Here is a 16,404-nt window from a genome sequence, read left to right as displayed (position 1 = left end):
GGCAGATTTCAAGCAGGCTGGGATGGTGGCTTGTTTCAGTGACAGGTTGAAAATGTCAGTGAAGACTGGTGCTAGTTGGTCCGCACATGCCTTGAGCACCTTTCCTGGTACACCATCCGGGCCTGTTGCTTTCCTCGGGTTCACAGCACGAAGCACTCGCTTCACGTCATCAGCCGCAACCTCCAGAGTGGGTGGGGGGGTGCTAAGGTGTGGAGTGGGTTGTTGCAGGGGCTGGAGTGGTACGCCTGAATGCTGCGCCTGAGCTTCAAAGCTGCTTCCTCCGCTAGTGCTGCATCTCCATCTCCATGAGACACAGACTGTCCCCTATAATTAGTGATGGACTGAATACTCTGCCACATCTGCCGGGGGTTGTTCAGCTGCTCCTCAATCCGCCTTTTGTGGTCAGCTTTGGCTGCCTTGATGCCTCTTCTTAGGTCGGTGCGAGCACTGCTGTATTGCACTCTGTCACCAGACCTGAAAGCTACATCACGGGCCCTAAGGAGTGTGCGCACTTGGCTGGTCATCCATGGTTTTTGGTTTGGGTAAACCTGGATAGTCTTTTCCACAGTGACCATGCCAATACAGTACTTGATGTAAGACAGTACAGTGTCTGTATATGTGCTCAGATCCTCATGATGGAAGGCTTCCCAGTGTGTCTGCTCAAAGCAGTCCTGCAGACGGGGGAGAGCATCGTCAGGCCAGGTGGTAATTGTACGGCGTGTGGGCCTTGATTGGCGGCTGAGGGGGGTGTATGCGGGGGTTAGGAATAGGGAGAGATGATCAGACTGGCCGAGGTGGGGTAGGGGTGTGGCTTTGTATGCATGCTTGATGTTAGAGTATACATGGTCCAAAGTTTTTTCTCCTCTTATAGGGCATTTAACATGCTGATGGAATTTAGGCAATACCGTTTTTAAATTGGCCTTATTAAAGTCGCCAGCCAGTAGGTGTACTGCGTTTGGGTAGGTTCTCTGATGGTCATTAATGATGTTAAGGAGCAGAGAGAGCGCTATTTTAACATTAGCGTCTGGGGGAATGTAAACAGCAGTGATCACAACAGCGGCTATCTCTCTTGGCAGATAGAATGGTCTACATCTCACTGACATGCACTCTAGGTCGGGAGAACAATGGCTATCCAAAACAGATGATACAGGGTGGGGGACACGCAACAGCACAGGGGAGCAGCACAGCAGCAACAGCCGTCACCTAATGACTCCAACACCGGGTTGAGGGTGACAGCATTCACAAGTAGTACATTGGCTACATAATATCACAGACACTTGAAACAGTTCCACTTAGCTCTTCGGGATGGTTGGGGGATGCCTAGTCCTTTCCCCAGGACTCGCTCCGTCTTCCTACTCCATCCAGTCATCTTTTCACTCTTCCATCACTGCTTGGCTCGTCTCCTTTTTCTGGAAATCCCAGGCCCCATCTCACCTTGCTGCTCTCCTGTGCTGCCTCCACTCCCCCCGTGCCAGACCTTCTTGTTCTCAAACAAAGGGTTTAAATACCCAACTCCCCAATCACTGCCTACCCAGCTGAATTAGAACACTGTTCCGATTGGTTGTTGCCCAAGGGTTAACCATGTGCCCCATGTTCTACAAATTAGTCAATTAAGGTGACACAGCAAGTTGTCGGCCATTTTGTGCTAACCAAAAACCTCTCCTTCTGAGAACATTGTTGTCAACCTGCCCTGTGACCAACTGTATCTCTTTCGTGAAGTAATAATTTTCGTGGTGCATTCACGTATTGCCCGTTTTTCGTGGTTGGGCAACGAAACACTGCCTATTCATTTGAATTGCCCGACTGCTGCCTAGGGACCCACTAGTTTGACGCCCTTTCAGTACCGTCACATGGTAATCAAACATTTCAAACAAGCAATTTAGGGTTAGAGTTAGGTTTAGGGTTAAGGTTAGGGTTAAGGTTAGGGTTAGGGTTAGGTTTAGGGTTAAGTAGGGTTAAGGTTAGGGTTAGGTTTAGGTTTAGGGTCGTATGACATAAGGCGTAAGTACCGAAAGGCGTCGAATTAGTGAGTCCCGAGTGTATCAGCAGTGTTCTGCAGCACCAAGGAGAGTAGAGACAGGAGAGCTTACTGACGTCATAACAGCGTAGTACGAAATGATAGCAGCAGTGGGGCAATTCAAATGAATAGGCAGTGTTTCGTTGCCCAACCACGAAAAACGGGCAATAAAATGCACCACGAAAATTAAAGTTATTTTTTTCGTGAATACTTCACGAAATGACAGAGATATAGGGCTCCTGTGACAGTATCTGTAATGGAGTTGATTTCAACTCTTAAAGAGTTATATTGAAAAGCCATGTTTCACTATGTACTATTTTCATACAGAGTCACTTGCATAATTTGTTTCAGATGGGAGGGGTGAACTCTGTTCAAGTTGAAGTGGTTAGATCCGATTTGACCAACTTACTGACATTTGGTTGTTCTGTGACATACTGTAGGCTACAGTCTTGGGTCATTGTCAAACCGCAACCAGCAAAACAATAGACCTACTACACAGTATGTCTATGAACTAGACGAGATCCAAGATCCGACCCTGGCGTAACACGTATGGAAATAGTGATTGAGCTGAAGTTTACGGAGGGCTAAGGACAAGTGAAGTCCAACTGTCTGTGAGAATTTTACAGGCTGATGGTGCATTCGTGTGGTTTGGGAAGTAGATATTACAGTTGCGAAGCGGTATTGAGCAGTGTGCTGTGTTCAGATGGTTTTTGTTATTGTTTTCAAATAAAAAATTGTGGGGGCCCTGTAATAAGAACCTGGTTCAGGAGTAAACAAGGTTAAGTTAAGAGGTAAACCATCTAATAGAAGAGCCTGGAGTCCTCAGCTTCTCGGCCCCTGATTAAGACTCAGGCAGGGATAACGACAGTGTTGTTCATCAGCTGCATCAAGAAAATTAATTATTCAAAATCAAAATGTAAAAATGCTGAGTATTTCCTGCCCGTGACAAGTAGACAGCATCTTAACAAATTGAACGCCACAGTTTTTGAGTATTTAGCAGTAGAATACGTTCATACTGCTTGCCGCCATCTTGAAAAGGTTGTGTCAGGTCATCTCGACAACCCGTGTGTCACAATGAGTCCAGCTATCTGTGCGAGTTCTATTGTCAGCGCCTTGCTCCATGTTTTAATTCAAGAGGCTGGGTATGTTTTTATTGTCATAGACATTAATGTGTCAGTGGCCATGCTGAAATTAAAACCTTTGACTTTGTCTTGTGCTTTTGCTTGGCCATTGTTCATGGTTGTGCCAATTACTGATGTTTATTTCTTTAGTAAACAAACATAAACATATAAAATCAGACATATAAACTCTCCACAGTGCCTTTGGAAAGCATTGAGGATCAGTGACGATCAAGCAACTTGACATGAGCACTGTAGCCATTACTAATTCATAACTGAATAATGCAACCACGGACATGAGTCAGTTATAGAACTGACTCCTCCAATTAAGTATCACAATGCTCAAACACAAACACAACTACTACTATGATACAGGGTCATTCCATGTCAAGTCACACGATTCCTTAGGCCGAACCCCATTTCTAATTTCTACCCCTTCCCCTTGCCCCTTGTTCCTTTAAACCAAAAACGACAGAGAGAAGACATTTCTCTCACGCCATAAGTGTATGTCATGGCTGCCCCTGGGAGTCACTTTCTTCTACTGACGGCATGGCAAAGTGTAATGTCCCAACTGCCAGGGCTGGAATGTGGAACAGGTAACAGGACACTGTGAATGTTTCTCAGCTGTCCTTGATTACCCCCTACTGGTGTAGTCATACGCAGGTATACGCAGTATACCCACTTCAAGATTTCTGGGGTTTCAGTATACCCACTTCAAATTGATTGATCCATTATTTAGCACAAATATATACAGTATACCCACTTCAAAAATGCTCAAATATACAGTATAACCACCACAAAAAAGTGGACTACACCGCTGTTATCCCCTGCAGTTAATTTGGCCACAAACTGAAAATTGACAACGGAACATCCACTTTCACTCGAAGCTGGAATTCACAGCAGCCACTTGCACCCACAATGCATGGCATCACACCCACTGCCCATGTGCACCATGTCTTCTGGCTATGCCTCCTTACTACACCGTGGCCAATGCATTTTCCAGGGAGTGATTGTTCTTATCCAATGTAATTTCTTTGATTTGGAGATTTCGAGTCTCTAAAAAAAATCTCTACCCCTTCCCCCTACCCCTCAGCCTTGATGTGAAATGGGACATCCATACCCAGGGGTGTCATTCAGGGGGTTAAAGTGAGATTGGGTCACCAGGGCCCCATGTAGGGGGCCCACACACAGCCCGATTTATGAAGGTGTATGGGTGGAAGGGTCCTTTGGTGCTGACTGCACATAGGGCCCAACATTTGCTGCTACGTCCCTGTCCCTACCCCTACAAGTGAATGCACAAAATGGAGGGGTAGCAGAAATGGGTAGGGCTAAGGGGTAAAATGGGATGCAGCCCAAGAGTCTCCCCAGGTGACCCTCGTCGATATGTCTGTATCTGTCTTCAATCCAAAGATAGAGGTGTCAAAATCTACTTGTACATTTTGTATGCAATTCACTCTAAAAGGGGGAATGCCACCCAGACTATAGAGGGCTTAATTTCCAAAACCCTCAGAGGTAGGATGCTAAAACTCTGGACTCTTTCAGTTACCATCAATATGGTAGGCCTACCTGTACATGAGAAAGGCAAATGGAAGACTGTCACCTGGGGAGGGCGTGTGAATTGACATGGAATGACACTATATCCCCCTTCCCTGTAGCGGAAATGGGAATGGGCAGGCATAGTATACAGTATCATGTAAATGCGTATAAGCATAGCCACTCACAGCCAGTGTCTGTATCCTTTACATATTACAGTGGAACATTGTTAAATATTCATTTTTTTAAAAGATATTATGTTGAGGTCCTAGCCACAGGGCCAAGTTGGCCTGGCCCCCTTGGGCCCACTGCCCCCCCAGATCTGGCTTGGCCTACAGTAATTGACTACACCACTTCATTGTACACTATGTTGCCTGGCACGTGAAGTAAATTGGGAAGATGATTATTGTAGAGGTGGTTCTAAAGGCCTGTTTTCAAGCCTTTATTAAAAAATTGCACAGATGATAATACATCATCATTGTGCAATTTCATCTAGGAAAGGGGTCATGCACTGACGAAAGTGTGGTAAAAATGAAAAAAGGCTACCTTTGGTAAACAATTCACAATTACAAAATAACCAATCTAACCTACAGATAATAAGTCTGTGATCATGCCACTGAACTGCGCTTGGCAGCTCATGTTTTGACGCTCCTGGGGAAGGCTGATTATGAGTGCAATTCTTTATGAGGGCTAAAGGTGGCACCGCATACTGATGGTCTGCATTGATAGGATGTAAGTGACATGCACTGATTTGCAACTTAGCATAATAATAATCTCACCTCCTCCGCACCTTTTGGGAGGGATGGGGAGTTAATTGGCATTGCGGGCATGAAAGATAGGCCTACAGGAATTAATTAGATCGCTATTTTCACCAACTATGATGGGAAACTTGGGTGTTATGCCCGTACATTGAGCAACAAGTCAATAGGCCTTGACTGTCCTCATGATTCATGACTGCCATTATTGTCACAATGTAAACGTACAGCACAGACCAGAGGTTGCACACACAATATAATAAGCCTGGTACTATACCAATGTGCCAAAAATTCCACAGTGAAAGCAAGATGTATAATGCAACAAGCTGACTCACCAACTCACTCTGACTTTTTGCTTGGCAAATAAAATACAAAAAAATATACAAAAATGAAATAAAATAAATAGACAGCAGAGCTGTGAGAGCTGCCTCATTATGGAGATTTGCATAGCAGAAGTGTTGTCGGCTTATTTTGGGGGGTTGACAGCATCCAGTTTAAAGACATGAAAGCCCAATTGGGAAACTCCAACTCCCATTGTCATTGTGACACACCACTCCACAGCACACTAGTGTTCACTGCACACAATGAAATTGCATTTATGCCTCAACCATGTAATGGGGCAGCCCCCAATGGCGCCCCAAGGGAGCAGTGCGGTGGGACGGTACCATGCTCAGGGTACCTCAGTCATGGAGGAGGATAGGGTAGTGCACTGGTTAATTACTCCATGACTTACTTAATTACCCATGACTGTCCACGTTCACATGATGTTTTGAATTCTGATTAATAATTCAAAATTAAATAGTTCCGTTCAGTGTACATTCATTCTGGATTGTGAAGTGTTTACATGATGTTTTCAAAGCAGAATTTAGTTTTATTCTGAATTAACTTGAGCTAGGGCATAATTCTGAATTAATGAATTAAATGTGTCATGTAAACAAGGCCAATGTCTCATTTACAACACACAGTAAACATGAGGGAATGCTCTGGATCCTAATTAGTGGTAGCCTATTTGTTTCTCGTGGGAGACGGAGTAAAATTTCAATCCATCAGTCATTCTCTGTCTATCGTTAGGGGAAAATAAAAGCCACATCACAACTGCATCTCTTGGTCAACTTGACTGTTATAAACAGCTGTGCTGTTGGCTGTCCATTCAATAAAGTTATAAGTGAACTGTGCCAAAAATGCTGCTCATAATAACTATCATAGTTGAAAATGAGCCCATACACAACCAGCCATCTGCAGCTAAATCTGCCCTGCCCCATTGTGTGTGTGTGTGTGTGTGTGTGTGTGTGTGTGTGTGTGTGTGTGTGTGTGTGTGTGTGTGTGTGTGTGTGTGTGTGTGTGTGCTACAGGACAGGGGTTCCCAAACTTTACCATGACCCTCATATACCGGTATATTCCAGCCAAGCCCCCCTTACATGGGCCGTGCCACACTATTTTTTCAGTGCACCCAGTTTAACAACTCGATGAAGTTGGTGCATAGTTGGATAGTGGATAGTTTACATTATTTGGTTTATTATGGCTCACTTAAATTATTAAATGTATTAAGCTGTTGATTTTATTTAGCTACATTTGTCCTGTCAGCCTGCCGCAGCCCCCCTGGCATCCCCTCGCGGCCCCCCAGGGGTCCCTGCCCCCACGTCGAAAGCCACTGTGCTAGGCTGCACTAATTAATAAATTGATTAGTGCAATTAGTGCAACAAAGTCCACAGTGTTGGGTCCCACTCTCACTTTTGTGCCCTAGAATTTTATATCAGACATAATAAGGATGCCAGTGCTGTGTTAGATACAGCGTTGTCTATTGATTTATTATAAATTATTACATTAGTTATTATATAAATTATTTTTATATTAGCTATTATATAAATTAATTATTATTATATTATTATAAATGATAAATCAATAGGCTAAGCTGTATCTAACGCAGCACTGGCATCCTTATTCTGACTGATATAAAATTCTAGGGCACAAAAGTGGGAGTGGTGGGACCCAACACTGTGGACTTTGTTGCACACGTACAAAACAAAGACTCGCGCACATGCGTTTCTGTGGACCAATGGGCGTTCCATTCCACGGTATCTGCACTTCCGTGTTAAAGGGACAGGCGACATTCCATATGGGAGGCACGCTAGTTTTGAAGTTTACGTTGCCTTCCCAAAACAGCTACTTAATAGATGCTTTATAAACCAAACGGCAGTGAAATTTATAGCTTGCAAAGAAGTAGATACGAAGCTGTCATTCATGTATTAGGAGGCGTTACTATTCTTGTCGAAGAAATCTGCCCTGGCTAACAACCTGGAGAGAAACTTAAGCCACCGTTAAGCTGCTATGGAGTCTTACATACAATTTACAAACCAAAGCCAAGGAAGGGATCGAATTTTGAGGTCTGTTAAACAGTTACTTACAACACTCTTACACATTGCACAACACAGCAAACGAATGTAGTATTTAATTACTAATTAGCCTGTCGCTAGCTAAATGTATGTTGGCTTCATTCATTTGAACCTGTTACATTCTGGTTGTGGAACTTAGAAACTTCATCCACAGTCACATCGTGCTGGGAGTTTAAATCAACTAACAACTAAACACTAAAACGTTAATTTGACAGGCACTTCACTCATGTCCTGGCAGATATTTGGCGATCTGTTTGATGTTGCGTAATGCATGCTACCCAACTAAGTTTTGCTGTCATTTCTTTACAGGACCACCCAGTATGCGTGCGCTCTTGCGAACTATTTGCTTCGAAATGATCCCTCCAGGAAAGAACTCGTTGTGAAGCTGAAAAGTCTTGAATCTACCGTGAGCTCAGGACGCAAACGTGAGTGCAAGTGCTGCTTATTATGTCCGTGTTTGTGCAAAATATGAGAAAGGACACAATGTACCCAAGCGCGCTCCACATTGGCTTCAGTTGCATGTGGTCGTTTTGCGCGGCTAGCCCCCCTTTCAACGTCGATGCAGTCGTCTTGTTGCGTACAGAAGTTGGGTAGATTGCCCTCTCAGAATATGTCATTTGGGGTAATTTTGCTTTATTGTGTTTGACATTGCGGCTTTGGAATAGCTGCTCAGTAGATAGTTAGGCTACAAACCCCCTGTGAGCCTGCAGCCATCATCGGCCATATTACTCCAGAATGTCAAGAGTTCAGAGAAGTCCTGTCAAAATAAGGTCAACTGACAGGCAGTTATGGAGGTACAAGCCTGTGCTACCTACCTGACTGTGTACTATAAATTAACATTACACATATCTGTGTAAGGAAAAACTAACGTTAATGTTATCACTTCAAAAACTTGTCTTAAGTAAGTGGGATTTTTTAATGGTGTAGTTTTAAGCAGTGTTCCAGTCTACAAGCTGATGTATGGAAATCCAGCTGTAATCAGCTGGTTAATTTACTATAACCCTTTAAGGAAATCAAAGAAGTTGAAATAACTCAATATTTAGTTTACTACAGAGAACTACAGACCGCCTGCTCCTCTACTCTTTGTGCGTCCATAGGCCATTCATTCATTTTACTACTTTCCCATTCATTCACCGGCCTAAATGAATGACTTCATTCATTTCACTACATTTCTCCACAGAAGTTGCTTATATGTGAAACCATAACCTATCCTTGTATTTGTGGGAAATAGGAAAGCAAATTCAGAACTGTCTTTCACCCTGTGCTTTGAAGAAATATTATAAAAACACTTGACATTACATTGTCATTATGGTGTGTAGATACACAAAATGCATGATGTACTTATGCATTATCCCACCAGTGATTCCACGATACATTCTGAATAACATAGTAATTCCTAATGGCTTTAAACTGTAGAGTGACTGTGTAACACTTTAATTCCTATTGTGTTCCGGTAGCAAAGGCTCCCCTTGAACGAAAAGATAAAATGCCCTCTGTCTGTATCTGCATTCTGTCTTCCAGTGTTCCGACTAGGCAACACGGTGAACTCCCTGGACGCGGCCAAGAGAACACTGCTGCTATCGGACCCCATCCTCCGCTGCTGTCTCACCATCTCCAACGTCAGCCGCGGCCTCTACTTCCTGTGCGACAACGTCCTGTGGGCGCGTAGCCTGGGCTTCGCCCGCCACATCGACAAGGACCGCTGGCGCCTCAACGCCACGCGCTACTACTTCATCTCCCTGGTGATGAGCCTGACGCGCGACCTCTACGTCATGGCGCAGCTGATGGTCCAGCGGACACGTGACCGGCAGCACCAGCGGAAGCTCCACGAGCACCTCAACGAGAGCCCGGACGTGGCGTGCGTGGTGGTGCCGCAGCTGGACGCGCTGGTCTTCCTCCTCATCGAGTGCCTCAAGAGCCACCCGGCCGTCGCCCTGGATACGGCTAAGAATGTTTGCGACCTCTTCATTCCGCTGGACCGGCTGGGGGTCTGGCAGACCAACGCGGGCGTGGTGGGTTTCTGCGGACTCGTGTCTTCGCTGCTGGGCATACTGTCTGTGCTCAAGCCCCACTTGAAGATCAAGCCGTAGGGTGGTTATAGGCAAGGAAGACGGTTCAGAGATGTATGGAATGAATGATGATGATGATGATAATATATAGTCCAACACTGAAAGCATTCGGATGAAAATAGCCATGTTTTGGGGGGGAGGCACTCCCCCTATAGATTTGTCACCTCTAGCCTTCTTAAGTAGAGCACACTACTCTGCACAGACGTACACATGGCAGTTGATTGAGGGCAAGTCGTGAGGCCTTGCAGATAATTAAAACTTCTTGAGCGGTGGAGGCGACAAAGGGCCAAGGAATGAACATGTACAGATACTGAATGGGGAATATGGAGTTCTACAGGTTGTGAAAGGGAAAAGTACTGTGAAACACTTGGCACATTATCACTTCACTGAACCAGAAAAGGGGTTCAGTCTGCCTTAAGCAGTAGCCTGCACACTGAGACGCACTGAAGACTTGTGCTTTCTGAATACTTGATGCACTTTTGAAAAAGAAGAGAACAACTTGCGTAGTGTGTTGGGTTCAGAGGGTGTTGTCGCTCTGTCTGACCGACACCTATCTGTGTCACCTAGCTGTGTGTCCTTGAGGTACTAAATCACTCAGTCTCAGTTGGATTCTTGCAGATGACCAAATGTGAGGTGCTCCTGCCTAGACCATGGCATATCTTTGTACACATGTTTTCTAGTTTCTTAGAAGGCAAGGTTAACAGTGTTTCGTACAGACACATACAGTAACAGGCTTGTTTTTGTACAGGCATAGTGATGAATGGCTTCACCTCAGAAGGCCAACTCTTTCTGCTTCTAGTCTACCTCACTTTTCAGGTTATTCAACACGTTTACTATTCACTAACAAGATTCTTGTGTGTGAGAAGCTTCCGCTCAGCCTGCTTCCCCTTTTTAAAGTACAGTACATCGTCATACCGTAGGAATTTGAATGGGACTGAGATCTCTTTTGAGCCGCAGTTGGTGGATGTTTTGGTGAATGAAACCTAATCATGATGGGTGCTTAAAAAAGGAACTGAATTCCTAATAGGAAATGACATTTTTAAATGTAGTTATACATTTGCAGATACCCACAGAGCCTTACATTGAGGTTGGAGAGATTGTTTCTAAAAGCTAATTGTTTATTTAAAAATATATGTGTTATCCGTTAAATAAATTCTTTTCTCACTGATGAATATTTTTCCTGTACGCAGCATTTGTATTCATTTGATTTTGTCATTTTACCTACTATACGACATGATAATTGATTGAAATATTGTGTGTGTGTGTGTGTGTGTGTGTGTGTGTGTGTGTGTGTGTGTGTGTGTGTGTGTGTGTGTGTGTGTGTGTGTGTGTGTCAGGGCTTGATATTAACTTTTTCACTTATCGGCCACTGGTTAGTGGCTTTCCCAAGTCACAAGCCATTGAGAGTAAATAGAATCTATTTACTGTCACAAGCCATTCACCTTTTCTACTAGCCACAAATGTGATTGTTTTTCTTAATATTGATTATACTGTAACCTCAATCAAGAAGATGAGTGCATAGCTTTCTACATGAAAATAAATAAAACAACTGAATGTGAGTAATTGAGGGTTTTTGTGAACTTAAATGCAAACAATTGATACAAAAGAAACAAAAACGGAAGCTTCTCCAGGGCTGGTCTGAGACCAAAAGTTGGCCTGGTCATTTTTGGCACAGACCCGCCCCGAAGACACACAGACTACTTTCATACGATATCTCCATGGGCTGAATCCACTGTCTATATTGGTGATGGACCAATGGGCCTCTCCCCCTAATTAGTGGGCCAACACCCAGGCAAACAACCACAACAACAGTAACAGTCCTTGGGGACTGTCGGCCCACCGGGAAAATGCCCTGCATGCCAGATTACCAGTCCAGCTCAGAGCTTCTCTGATATGTGATGCCAAGGCATAAACTACCTGCTTAACTGGTTAGTGACACTGACATTATTGAAGTATTTTTTGGGGGGCTTTTTGGGCTTTATTTGTACAGGACAGTAGAGAGTAGACAGGAAAAATGATTGGGAGAGAGAGATGGGGAAATGACCCTGGCCGGACTCAAACCAGGGTCCCCATGGGCATGCAAGCTGCAAGTGTGGGGGGCTTATCACGCTGCGCCACAGCACCCCCAACACTGACATAATTACTAGCCACATCCAACTTTTATCAGCATTTGGCCGTTTGGCAGGTGCCAATGTCACACCCTGGTGTGTGTATGTGACCAAAATAGTTTGACATTGTTTGCCATCCAAATACTATGTTGCCAGCTGTATTATGTGAAAAGAGAGCCGGAATGTTCACTTGGAATGTGCACTGGTCATTATATTATTGTTATATTATTATATTTAGGGGTGTCACCCATTGACAATATTATCACACAGGGCCCTGTAAACGTTCAAAGCCTGGCTTTGCAAACACTAATATTACAGTGACACCTAGTGGAAAAGTTGTGTATTGCTCATGAGCATGTGTGGCTATTATTGTAGAACAGCATACAGGGCTGTAACCTGATTTACATCATCTGGCTGCGTTCGGCTACGTCACGCGGGGGCGTTCCCAACCTACATCACGATATGGATTACTTTATATCACGATAACGATATATATCACAATATTTAATTACGTTCGTTTTCAGTTATTATCTTTATTTTTTCTATTTTGTCCTGTCGCAAAACCACATTTCTTTAAAATGAATGTTTTTGTTCAATTTTTTACAGTTATATGAACTTAGAGCATGTATAGTGGCAACATGAAATGTGATTAAATGATATTAAATTGTATAAAATTGAAAAAAGGGCAAGAAAGATAGAGAAGAAAGGGCACGATATACATTTTTCTATCACGATAATGATATATATCGTCATATTGCCCAGCTCTAGCCCTGGCATACAGTGATGAGCATCAGGTTTTTGAATGAGGCCAGAAGGCTACTTAGGCTTGCAAAGTTAAAACCCAGAAGAATGAATCACTGAAGCAAAACATGCAGCTGGATGCATTCTAATCAATGTGTAATGACTTTAAAATGGAACATGTACATGCATTTTATATGTTAGACCTTCCTTTTCTATTTTACAATATTTGATTTAGTTGGTCACAATTTTGACCAGTAGGAAAATGTTTAGTCCTTTATTAGAATGGAGTGAATATTGAACGCGATACATTGAAAAGGCCTACATTTCAACATCAGTGTAAAAAAAAAAAAAACAGATTTTAAAAATAAGTGGAATTAAAGAGGTAAAATAGGTTAAAAGAGTTTATTTATTTTACCAGTTGTTGTTAGATCTATCCTTTAGCATATAGGCCTAGTATTTTATATCAATACATAGCCTGCCCTTAGCCACTCAAACTAAATTTATGCTGCTCTATTTTCTGTTTCCAGGCAGTGTGTTTTTAGACTAAGAATTTAAATGCTTTCCACTAGTGGTTTGGTCTGCAACCTTGTGGTCAGCAGTGCCCAGCATAAATTAACCAGAGAGAATTCAACACCCAGAAAGCAAATTCAATCATACCAATGGCAAACGGTAGCCAACAGTTTGTTTTGAAGTGTATTTGATTGAGGCCAACACACGTACACGCACGTGCGCGCACACACACACACACACACAAAGACGCACAGAGTAACTTTTTCAGGTAATGCGGTCCAGTTTATTTAAGGCATCTACAACATAACATGAAGTGGCCCCATGTAGGAATGAAACATCAAACATACTGTTCAAAAGAACAACAAACTATACTAATTTGGCAAATCTATCCAGAGTTTTCCTGCTCGGAACTGAATTCTGATTGAGAATCGAACACTGAATGAAATACTTAACAGTTCAGACTCTCCAGAGGAGACTTAAAGCGCAAGAAAAGACACAAAAATACTTATCCCCCACCTCCCCTCCCATTTAAACAATGCACACGACGTAATGGGCATAGGTAGCTGATGCAAGATCAGTGTCATGGAAATGTGAGCGTCAGTTGTTTTTGAAAACAATGCACACATGGTCATGGGTCCTCTGATGTGAGATCTGGATGCAGAAAAATAAAACAATGTCCGCAAGTTTGCTGGTGCAGACCAATGGAATCGAGAATCAAGGGAAGCCTGTGCCGTGCTTCCCCAGCCTTACCATGCAGTCTGTCTTCCAACTGCATGTGTGGAGAGCCCAAGCAGAAGGGAAGAGGGAGAGGGAGAACATAATCACCCTTTGATAAGCGCTTGGAACATTGCTCCTCACACCACACACGCGGCCTGAACATTCTAGAATGTGGTGCACAATCAGTCAAAGCTCCCCATTGGACATTATGGGTCAAAGGCATTGCAAGTGTCAGTGTCCGTAACCATCAGAAGGACTCCAAGTGGAATGCTGAAACCAAAAATAAGACCTCTGCACAGGAACAAAACATTTACACGGACAGTCGGAAGGAGAAGGGAACATACAGGGGAACAAGTCAACAAAACACGACTCGACTAAAACAGCTGATGACTTCAGAAAATACACAAAATAAAAAGGTCATGAGAACAAAATAAACTAAATGTGCTTTCAGAACATGATTGTGTCTGCTGTTTACATGTTCAGTGTCCAATAATAATAATAATAATAATAATAATAATAATAATAATAATAATAATACAGGTCATAAGAATCATCATCATTATTATGGCAATAAAGACACTGTTGTGCTGTAGTGGTTGGAGATCAACTCTCCAGTTAGAGTGGTGGTGGTGGAGGGGCAGCCTGATGCTCCGACAACTGCTCTGTGTGAGTTATCACAGAAGACCCTGCTACTCACATAGCTGGAAGTAAGGGGACAGAGACCTGGGACTCTGGGAGTGTGCTGATACCATACTGTAGGGTGGACTGTGTGAGTGAACAGAGAAGGGACTTTGACATTCTCATAACAGACAGTAACACCAGTGGACTGTGTGTTCCTCGAAAGTGTAGTTGCTAGCCCGTTTGCAACTTGTGTAGTTACCAATGGGAAATTGCATTGCAAACGACAAAGTAGCCAACATAGTTAGCAACTGTGGTTTTCAGAAATGCATCCATGGACTGTGTTGCTCCCATTAACGCAGCTGGACTGTGGCTGTGCTCGACAGCCGCTGTGTAATGTACTGTACGTACGTACGGTAACAGAGTTGGGCCTGTAGTGCTACTGCTTATGGGATAGATACCATGCCATGTCGGCCATTTTGCTCGGGAGAAGAGGACACCACATTTATCCAGGCTTTACCATCACATGAGCAGAGAGCTGTGAGTGAGTGATCACTGCACATTAGTGTCCAGGAGAGCAACAGGCTGGCTGTTAGGCAGGCTGTCTCCCTACAGGAGACAAGTTCATCAGGGGTGCGTCGTGTCTCGACTGCGTCGTTGCTCTCTAGGCTAGCAATTTACCCGGATAAAATGCACTTATGCATTGGCGAGTTTCGAAGTTGCTAAGCGGTTAGCAACGATGCTGGCGAGAAACGGGGTCCGGGACGGCGTGGAGAGGGGTGCGCGGAAGGAGGGATGAGGGGGGCGTAGAGTAAATGATCACAGGTCATGACATGAATCACCAGTTAACAGAACGTAATGTACTATATCTTCCATGGACACTCACAGCATAGAATAGGCTACCTGTCTGGTTTCCCTTATTATGTCCAGTGATTTAAACCCATCTTTTTTTTTACTTAATATTATTTATGTCATTTCATGTAGTATTTTTTTTATCTCTCTCTTTCTATTTTTTTTTAATTTTTTTTTTACAAATGTACATTCAGTAATATAGGAAAATAGACACTGTATTTACCGCTCAATTACAGAGCAAACAAAACAGCAGACCGGCCATTAAGACTTTTTTTCTTCTTAACTCCTCCTGTCTCTTTTGATTGTACCATAGACAACGGCAGCGGCTCCTCTCTGTCTCTGTCTTGGCTACTCGTCTCATACCAATGTAAAAATAGCAGGGCGACCGTGCCACATACAGCCCGTTCCATTTCAGGGATTTTGGCTTTTTTTTATTGTGTCTCACCATATTTACACCACTGTCTGTCTGCACTAGCCCACAACAATACACACACGCAAGCACGCACGCACGCACGCACGCACACACACACACACACACACACACTTGCTGTTCGCTTTGATGAACATCGTGTATATAACAGTTATGCTGAAGGGCATTAACATATACACACACTTCCCTCCTTGCTCTGGTGAACACAGTATAACAGTTAAAGGGCATTGTCACCAGTTGGTGGTCTGAGCAGACTTTCTTTTTTTTTTCTCTTTGCGCCCGCAGGCTATTTTCTCCTTTTCTTGTTTTCCTGACTGATTTTCCTCTCTTTCATTTCTTTCTTTCGTTTGTTTCTTCTATTTTCATTCTTCCTTGGGAGAAGTAAAGTGAGGGAGAGTGCCCTGGGGTCTGGTCTGGTCTGGTCTGGTCTGGCTGAGACTGGGCCAGATGTGGACCAGATGTGGGCCAGAGACGTGGCTTAATTCACTTCAGTTCAGTTCATTTCAGGGCAGTTTTTTCCTCAAGAGGGGCGCGGTGAGGCTC

General features: G+C 43.6%; 2 protein-coding genes across 2 annotated transcripts in view; one reads left to right on the top strand and one right to left on the bottom strand.

Moving 5' to 3' along the window:
• Nucleotides 1–7,532: 7,532 nt before the first annotated feature.
• Nucleotides 7,533–11,059, top strand: pex11a (peroxisomal biogenesis factor 11 alpha). Its single transcript, XM_063196201.1, has 3 exons — nt 7,533–7,807; nt 8,126–8,241; nt 9,338–11,059. Exons 1-3 carry the CDS (start codon nt 7,752–7,754, stop codon nt 9,904–9,906), a joined length of 741 nt encoding a protein of 246 aa, XP_063052271.1. The 5' UTR covers nt 7,533–7,751; the 3' UTR covers nt 9,907–11,059.
• A 4,791-nt stretch (nt 11,060–15,850) lies between these two features.
• LOC134447833 (RNA polymerase II elongation factor ELL) overlaps nt 15,851–16,404 on the bottom strand; it is a 69,739-nt gene continuing 69,185 nt past the window's right edge. The window contains exon 12 of the mRNA XM_063197505.1: nt 15,851–16,404. This exon is cut by the window's right edge and continues 328 nt beyond it. The gene's annotated coding sequence lies outside the window, so the exon portion shown is untranslated.

Source organism: Engraulis encrasicolus, chromosome 4 (assembly GCF_034702125.1).
Source record: "Engraulis encrasicolus isolate BLACKSEA-1 chromosome 4, IST_EnEncr_1.0, whole genome shotgun sequence".
NCBI classification, from domain to species: domain Eukaryota; kingdom Metazoa; phylum Chordata; class Actinopteri; order Clupeiformes; family Engraulidae; genus Engraulis; species Engraulis encrasicolus.
Note: the sequence above shows the minus strand (reverse complement) of the source record. Positions and strands in the feature narration are given on the sequence as shown.

Excerpts from the sequence above, each read along its gene's own strand:
- pex11a (XM_063196201.1), top strand. The coding sequence starts at position 7,752 with ATGGAGTCTTACATACAATTTACAAACCAAAGCCAAGGAAGGGATCGA. Across the intron at positions 7,808-8,125 it reads GGAAGGGATCGAATTTTGAG|GACCACCCAGTATGCGTGCG; the intron begins GTCTGTTAAACA and ends ATTTCTTTACAG. Across the intron at positions 8,242-9,337 it reads CGTGAGCTCAGGACGCAAAC|TGTTCCGACTAGGCAACACG; the intron begins GTGAGTGCAAGT and ends TCTGTCTTCCAG.